The sequence below is a fragment of the Mandrillus leucophaeus genome, unplaced genomic scaffold (assembly GCF_000951045.1).
Source record: "Mandrillus leucophaeus isolate KB7577 unplaced genomic scaffold, Mleu.le_1.0 Scaffold104, whole genome shotgun sequence".
Classification (NCBI taxonomy): domain Eukaryota; kingdom Metazoa; phylum Chordata; class Mammalia; order Primates; family Cercopithecidae; genus Mandrillus; species Mandrillus leucophaeus.
In genome coordinates this window covers 1,900,902-1,909,879 of record NW_012098543.1, presented here as the reverse complement: position 1 = coordinate 1,909,879, position 8,978 = coordinate 1,900,902, and the positions used below count along the sequence as shown (strand labels likewise).

The 8,978-nt window shown below is 47.1% G+C and overlaps 1 protein-coding gene across 9 annotated transcripts in view; it reads right to left on the bottom strand.

Moving 5' to 3' along the window:
- Nucleotides 1–8,978, bottom strand: part of LOC105539572 (zinc finger protein 28) — a 31,870-nt gene that overhangs the window by 16,011 nt on the left and 6,881 nt on the right. For 3 of the 9 annotated variants that reach the window (XM_011979920.1, XM_011979911.1, XM_011979928.1), the window contains exons 2-3: nt 5,468–5,555; nt 47–173 (exon numbers count right to left, since the gene is read on the bottom strand). The exons of 2 other annotated variants lie outside the window; for them this stretch is intronic. Coding sequence is in view for 2 of the 7 variants with exons in the window: in XM_011979911.1 (XP_011835301.1) it covers nt 47–173; nt 5,468–5,482 (142 nt within the window). In the remaining 5 variants the exon portion in view is untranslated. Of the gene's footprint in view, nt 1–46; nt 174–5,077; nt 5,333–5,467; nt 5,556–8,978 lie in introns of those variants that run through there. 4 more of the 9 variants (XM_011979933.1, XM_011979958.1, XM_011979903.1 and 1 more) reach the window with 3 other exon arrangements.

Here is an 8,978-nt window from a genome sequence, read left to right as displayed (position 1 = left end):
GCAAAGATACGCAAGGGCACATCCCCAGGAGGGAAGTTATCCTCACCCAGGGAGACCAGGTTCCTATAATTCTCCAGCATCACGTCTCTGTATAGAGTCCTCTGAGAAGGGTCCAGGCATTTCCACTCCTCCTGAGAGAATTCTATGGCCACGTCCCTGAATGTCAATAGACCCTGGAATGAAAACACATTTTAAGCAAATGGTTATGGGAGGAGTTCTCATCTTTACCGAAAATGAGAAGAGGAGAGAGGGGAAAGCATGGATTTAGTTGTAGTGAATGTTCTGACAAATCCGAGGAAGGGATTTTTCACCACATGATGTCTTTATTATAGTTTTTGAAGAAGTCAAGGCACACTTTCAGTATGAAATTCTTATGTTTGTGAGAAATACAAGAAATAAACAAATGAAAAATCAATGTTGGGTTCCTGTTATAAAAATGTTCGGAACTTTTATTGACACACCAAGTGACATTATCTAGATGAAAGAGAGCACGACTGATGTCTTAAAAGATGACAATGCCCACAGTAAAAGATAGGCTGGGCACAGTGACACATGCCTGTAATCCCAGCTACGCATGAGGCTGAGGCAGGAGAATCGTTTGATCCGGGGAGGCAGAGGTTGCAGGGATCCCAGATCATGTCACTGCACTCCAGCCCGGGCAACAGAAACTCCATCTCAAAAAAATAAAAAAATAAAAAACGTTAGCTGGGCGTGGTGGGAGGCACCTGTGGTCCCAGCTACTTGGAAGGCTAAGGAGGGAGGATGGCTTGACCCTGAGGGTGGAGGTTGCAGTGAGCTACGATCCCGCCAGGGGACTCACGCCTGGGCAACAAAGCGAGACCGCGTCCCAAAATAAAATAAAGTACATGAAAACAAAATTACTCAAAGTACAAAAATCAATTGTGTATATATAGGTTCACAAAATAATAAAACCTACAGAGACTCACAAAAAACTAGATGTTAATACAAAGGGTTGTCATTTATCCTAGATTTTCAAAATATATACGTGTGTATACATGTATTTGTCTGTATCTGTGTGTGCACATGTGTGGGGATGTGTATATGCATCTATAAAGTTTTTAAAAATATAAAAAGTAGCAAATTTTGTTTAACTGAAGAGGAATCTCATCTTGCTGGAAAAGGACACTTTGGCAGTTGGGCGCAAGGGGGAATCTTGTGGGATCTAAGAAAACAGGAAATGCTCCATCCTAGAGGAAGCAATCACCTTTCACCTGCCTGACCTGGAGGAAGCTTCAGATATGTGTAGGAATGCAGGCGTGCGCAGAGGCAGCCACTATGGCACTCTTTATACAGGGAAAAATCGCAAAGGAGCCAGTTTCCACTGCAGATGTCAAAGAGCAAGCTAACCATGTTTACTAACATGACAACATGTAAATTCACAACTAGCAAAATCAAATATGAAACCAAAATATTTACTGGAACACAAAGAAGAAAACAAGACACTGGGGTCTACTTGAGGGTGGAGGGTGGGAGGAAGGAGAGGAGCAGAAAAAATAACTATTATGGGCCGGGCGCGGTGGCTCACGCCTGTAATCCCAGCACTCTAAGAGGTCGAGCAGGTGAATAACCAGGTCAGGAGTTCAAGACCAGCCTGGCCAAGATAATGAAACCCCTTCTCTACTGAAAATACAAAAGAAAAAGCCAGACGTGGTGTTGGCTGCTTGTAATCTCAGCTACTTGAGAGGCTGAGGCAACAAAATGCTTTAACCCGGGAGGCGGAGGTTGCGGTGAGCTGAGATCATGCCACTTCACTGCAGCCTGGGTGACAGAGTGAGGCTCTTTCTCAAAAAAATAAAAAAATAAAATAAAAAAAAAAGGAGTCTGAGCGGCGGCGGCAACAGCAGCAGGAGCTGCAGGCCACTAGGGCTCCGGCAGGGAAGGTGGCGCCATCTTGTGCCTGGGGCCCATGGAGACGCTGGGGATGGTGTCCCGGGGGCGCAGGGGGCGCAGGGGACGAAAGGAATGGCCTGGAGTGTGAGGAAATGGAGCCTGAGGAACTGCTGCTGGAGCCCGAGCTGGAGCCCCAGTCTGAAGAGAAGCCGCCCCGGCCCCACGCCCCTCGCCCCTCGTCCGGGAGCTCCGGGCCCTGGGCCTGGTTCGGGAACCCCTGCAGCCAAGAGGAAGAGGAAGAGCCGGGACTGGTCGAGGGTGACCCAGGGGACGGCGCCATTGAGGACCCAGTGCTAGAAGCTGTCAAAGCGGGAGTCAGGAGGATGGAGGAAGAAGCTGAGAAGCTAAAGGAGCTACAGAACGAGTTAGAGAAGTAGATGAATATGAGTCCACCTCCAGGCAATGCTGGCCCAGTGATCAGGTACATTGAGGAGAAGATGGAGGCTGATGCCCGTTCCATCTATGTTGGTAATGTGGACTATGGTGCAACAGCAGAAGAGCTGGAAGCTCACTGTCATGGCTGTGGTTCGGTCAACTGTGTTACCAAACTCTGTGCCAAATTTAGTCGCCATTCCACAGGGTTTGCATATATAGAGTTCTCAGACAAAGAGCCAATGAGGACTTCCTTGGCCTTAGATGAGTCCCTATTTAGAGGAAGGCAAATCAACGTGATCCCAAAACGAACCAATACACAAGAGAATCGCTTGAACCTGGGAGGCAGAGGTTGCAGTGGGCAGTTCGCAAGATTAGGAAATGGAAACCATCCTGGCTAAAAAGGTGAAACCCCGTTGCTACTGAAAATACCAAAAAAGTATCTGGGCGTGGTGGCACTCGCCTGTATTCCCAGCTACTCCTGTCTCTTATACACATCTAGATGTGTATAAGAGACAGCACTGTGGAGGCAGGGGCAGGCGGATCACGAGGTCAGGAGATTGAGACCATCCTGGCTAACAAGGTGAAACCCCGTCTCTACTGAAAATACAAAAAAGTATCTGGGCGTGGTGGCACTCGCCTGTATTCCCAGCTACTCGGGAGCCTGAGGCAGGAGAACTGCTTGAACTGAGAAGGCAGAGGTTGCAGTGAGTCGACATCACACCACTGCACTCCAGCCTGGGCTGCAGAGTGAGACTTTGTCTCAAAATAAAATAAATATATGAAAACAGCATTATTCAAAGTACGAAAATCTACTCTGCAAATATATGCTCCAAAAATAATAAAACGTGCAAAGACTCACAAGAAATTAGATGTTAATAAAAAAAAGTTGTCATTCTCCCCAGATTTTCAAAATATATATGTATGTGTATATAGGTATGTCTATGCATAGATATGTGTGTCTGTATGTGTATATATATATTTATATATATAAAAGTTTTTAAAATATAAAAGTAGCAAGATTTGTTTAACTGAAGAGGAATCTTGTCTCAGTGGAAAGGATACTTTGGCAGTGGGAGGAAGGAGAGGAGCAGAGAAAATAACTACTGGGCCCGGGCACAGCGGCTCACACCTGTAATCTCAGCACTTTTGGAAGCCGAGGCAGGTGAATCACCTGAGGACAGGAATTCAACACTAGCCTGGCCAACATGGTGAAACTCTGTCTCTACTAAAAATACAAAAATTAGCCAGGCATGGTGGCTGGCACCTGTAATCCCAGCTACTCAAGAGGCTAAGGCAGGAGACACACTTGAACCCAGGAGGCGGAGGTTGCAGTGAGCCGAGATCATGCCATTATACTCCAGCCTGGGCAACAAGAGCAAACTCAATCTCAAAAAAATAAATTAAAAAAAAATTATTGGGTACCAGCCTTGATACTGGTGTGATGAAATAATTGGCACAGCAAACTCCAATGACACAAGTTGACCTCTATAACAGACCCTCACATGTAGCCCCAAATGTAAAGTAAAAAAAAATATGAAAAATTTTCTTTAACTTACAACAGAAGTTTTAAAGTCTCATAAAGATGCAGAAATACGCGTGTACAAGACTTGCACAGAACACTTGGCACAGTTACACTTACAACACTTGGCACAGAACTGACAGTAGCAATTCCCAGCGAGGTTGGAAGGAGGGTGGAGGATGTGACAGGGAAAGGAGATGCCTTGTGGCCAAGGGTCTAAGCTGCAGCTTTGCTTGGAGTTTTACCACAAAACAAATGTGTACATCATGTGACGTTTAAATATAACCATTTATATTTAATAATAACTGGTGGGGATGGGCATGGTGACTTGTGCCTGTAATCCCAGCACTTTAGGGGGTTGAAGCGGACAGATCACCTGAGGTTAAGAGATCGAAGCCAGCCTGGCCAACGTGGTGAAACCCCATTTCTACCAAGAATACAAAAAAATTAGCCGGGCGTGGTGGCACGCACCTATAATCCCAGCTACTAGGTGGGCTGACACAGGAAAATCGCTTCAACCTAGGAGACAGAGGTTGTAGTAAGCTTAGATTATGCCATTGCACTCCAGCCTCAGCAACAAAGCAAGACTCCATTTCAGAAAAATAATAATAATAACAATACGCGGAATGAGAATACAGCTTTATCCTCTTGGATAAAATAGTACTGCTTCCATATTTGAGAAAAATTGCAACCATTTTACCAAAAATACTTGTTTCACAAGCCCCTCCACAGTAACACCACTGTCTTCATGAACGTAATGTGCTAAGAATGGTTTAATGAACCTCCTGCTATTATTACATTGATTTCATATTCTTAAAATAATGAAGGAATAGGCCAGGCACAGTGGCTCATACTTGTAATCTCAGCACTTTGGGAGGCGAAGGTGGGCAGATCACCTGAGGTTGGGAGTTTGAGACCAGCCTGACCAACATGGAGAAACCTTATCTCTACTAAAAATACAAAATTAGCCTCAGGAGGCTGAGGCAGGAGAATCGCCTGAACCCAGGAGGCGGAGGTTGCGGTGAGCTGAGATCATGCCATTGCACTCCAGCCTGGACAACAAGAGCAAAATATTGCCTCAAATAATAATAATAATGATAATAATAATAATAAAGGAATCATTCATTATTCATATCTACGTATGAACTTTCCATTCTAACTAGTAAGATTTTTGGAGTCAGAAACACAGTAATTCATTCAATTACCTAAAAGTGTAGTAAAAAATCAGGCAGAAAACATTTCTCCATATTGGTCTCCTTTTCTGGAATTTACCACATACTTTGTGCACATTAATATGTGACTTCCAGTGGCAGCTGCTCTAATCCTGGTCCACAGAGAGCTGACAGAGCATCCACATGTGACCCCTGAACAATCCCTGCTGCCCAACAGCACTCACACCACGGGACCCTCACCCCGTCTCCATCCATGTCTGGTGTGAACCCTTCCCAGGACAACGACCACTGCAGCCTCCTTCCAAGTTCATGCCACTGGGTCACAAGAGACGGAATCTAAGCGAGACGAGAGGGACTGAGGGAAGGCATGGGTGAGTGTCAGCAAACCTGTCAGACAGGACGCTTCAGACTCAGAGAAGATTCCCAACTCCAAGGCCCAGCGTTTCTGAAAGGAAGGAGACAGAACAATCCACCGAGAATATCATCTCACCTGAGGAAGAGCCATCCCTGACTCCTTTGCTTTCCTCTTCCTCTTCCCGGTTTCTTCCTCACGTACCAAGAGTCTTTAGAAGTCAGTCCTGAATGTCAAAAATATGATGTTTATTGCATAGAATCAACACATCCTTTCCCGGTAACACAATGACACATACACAGGATACATCACCCTGAGGAAATATGGTCCCCTCTGCTGCCCACTGCACCAGGAACAAAAAATTCCTACAGGAAAACTCCTGCTCTGCTCCTGGAAAAGCCCCCCCGCAACACACACACACACACTGCAGCAGTGGGGAGCTGGGCTGGGATGAGCTGCCGTTCAGGAGATCTCTACCAAAAATACAAAAACTTAGCCAGGTATGGTGGTGCACGTCTGTGTGTCTGTGGGTCTGTGGTCTCAGCTACTTAAGAAGCTGAGGTGGAAGGATCATTTGAGCTCAGAAGTTTAAGACCAGCCTGGCCAACATGGAGAAACCCTGTCTCTACTAAAAATACAAAAATTGGGCTGGACACGGTGGCTTATGCCTGTAATACTAGCACTCTGAAAGGTCGAGGTGGGTGGATTACTTGAGGTCAGGAGTTCAAGACCAGCCTGGCCAACATGGAGAAACCCTGTCTCTACTAAAAATACAAAAATTGGGCTGGACACGGTGGCTTATGCCTGTAATACTAGCACTCTGAAAGGTCGAGGTGGGTGGATTACTTGAGGTCAGGAGTTCAAGACCAGCCTGGCCAACATGGTGAAACCCTCTCTCTACTAAAAATACAAAAAGTAGCCAGGCTTGGTGGGCATCTGTAATCCCAGCTACTCAGGAGGCTGAGGTAGGATAACTGCTTGAATCTGAAAGGTGGAGGTTGCAGTGACCTGAGATCATGCCACAGCACTCCTGCCTGGGCGGGAGAGTAAGACTCAAAAATAAAATAAAATACAAATACAAATACAAAAATTAGCAGGGTGTGGAGGCACACACCTATAATCTCAGCTACTTGGAAGGCTGAGACACAAGAATCACTCGAACCCAGGAGACAGAGGTTGCAGTGAGCCAAGATCACGAGACTGCACTCACAGCCTGGAAGACATAGTGAGAGTCTGAAAAAAAAAAAAAAAAAAAAAAAAAAAGTACATTTCTGATGGGATTGACACAGAGATAAGAAAACTTGACTAATGTGATAGACACTGACAGGCAGAGGGAACTTTAGATGGGGGTGGGAGGGCATAGGAGGCATCTCTGAGCCTAGACCTGAAGGAGAAAGGGACAGTGCCATCTTCATTTAGAAACATAGAATAAAAGCAGAGACAACGACCTGAGACAGGAAGGATTTCGATGTTTGAAAAAAGAGAAAAGCAAATGTGACTGGGGCAGAGGGAGTCAGGAGATGAGAGCAAGCTCCCAGGAGGAGGCTGGACACTGGCAGGGGCCCTGGACACAGGGCTGTGGAGCCACAGTGAGGAGCTGGACTTTTGTCCCGGGGAACACAGGAAGCCAGTTGGGGGTTCCCTGCCAGGGACTGACACGACCTGCTTTAGACATAGCTGTGATATCCTCATACAGAGAAAGGCCACTGAAGATGGTCTCTGTTTCTGAGTCTACCGCTCTGTTTCTTCCATTCTTCTGCCTTTTTTTTTTTTTTTTCATTTTTGGGTTACTGCATCCCATGGAAAATTCTAATTACAACTGGGCACTCCCCTCTCCCAGAGAAAAAGCCACACCCAGACACCGCCACTATTTTGCCAATCATTTCAGGGGTCAGGGTCACTCAGGCTGAGCTTTTCTGGTCTAGCCCTTCATCATCAAGCTGCAGGGAGGCTCACCCGGGCTCAGAGTGGGAAACATTTTCACCATGTTACCCTGAGAAGGTCTGAGATGAGTGAGAAGGTGTGCCTGAATTCTTACATGGGGGCCTGGAAGGGCTAATGGGATGGGTTGGTCTTATCATTCCCATCCTTAAAATTAAGAGAAGCGTCTATCACATATCTGGGTTAAAGAGAATTCTTTTGAAAGGTTCTGATGAAAACTGACTCCCAACATTGAATTCTTCCTTACCAGGAAATCTCAGTAACATTTATAAAATGCAGAAGTGTAAACACACAGCTATTGACCTTGAAAACAGGGTCAGCTGTAGAACTAAGACATAAGCAAAAATTTTCAATCAAGAATACACGGGTGGACAGCTGCGGTGGCTCACACCTGTAATTCCAGCACTTTGGGAGGTCGAGGTGGGTAGATCACCTGAGGTCAGGGGTTTGAGATCAACCTGGCCAACATGGAGAAACCGTCTCTACTAAAAATACAAAAATTACCCGGGCTCAATCCTCACAACTTATTTAACCTCTTGTTGCTCCTTCTTCCCAAGCTTTAGATCATCCTCAATCTCCATAGATTTCTGCCTCTTCTCCCATCTCTGCGCCTCCTCTGCTCTCACTATTAAATTCTCTCTTCCCTGTTATAACCCCCTGGACCTAATCTGACACCCCAGATCCCCAGGTGTCCTCCCTGCTGTGGTTCTCCCTCTGTTCTCCTTGCCACCAGCACCACTCTGCTCTGTTTGTCCTGGTGCCAAATCCCTCCTCCTGTTCCTCATTCTGATGAGCCTCCACATTTCTGCCCCTCTCCATACCTTGCTGTCTGTCCTTCATCTCTGTACATCTAGCTGTTCTCTACATTTCTGCAGTTGCTTTTCTTCTGCTTTCTTATCTTTTTTTCACTTTTGCTGTCTCTTGGCAAAACCCTCACCTATCCTCTACTTTGCTATCTGTATAGGTCTTCCTCATTCTTCTTTTCTCTGCCTCTGGTTTTCTACTGCTCTCTCAGTCCCTCTCTCTGTCTCCTGATCCTGCTGGCCCACACAATCACACGAGGGTTTAGAGGAAGACGCCAGCATCTCAGAGGAGCGCATTTTCCAAGAGCTGGATCTGGGCAGGCAAGAACACCCCATATCACAGGACAGGCCCCGGGCACCTCTACAGTGCGGGCTCAAGGGAAGCGGTGACTGCGGAGGGAAGACCTGGGGAGCAGCAGGGCCCAGCATGAGGAGGAGGGAGGTGGGGGGCAACGACGCCTTCAGACAAGGGTGGGATCCGCAGGATCCCAGGACCAGACAGAGAACGCGGCCTCCCCGGTACTGGAGTCACGGTGCTGTGCTCCAGCAACCGACGAGGGTGAGGCTGGGAGGCGCGCAGAGAGGGAATACACCTCTCGGATGAGGACTTTAAAAAGCGCAGTGCGGGGCCAGGCGCGGTGGCTCACACCTATAATCCCAGCACTTTGGGAGGCCGAGGCGGGCAGATCCCGAGGTCAGGAGATCGAGACCATCCTGGCTAACATGGTGAAACTCCGTCTCTACTAAAAAATACAAAAAATTAGCCGGGCGTGGTGGCGGTGCCTGTAGTCCCAGCTACTTGGGAGGTTGAGCCAGGAGAATGGCGGGAACCCGGGAGGCGGAGCTTGCAGTGAGCCGAGATCGCGCCACTGCACTCCAGCCTGGGCGAGAGCGAGACTCCGTCT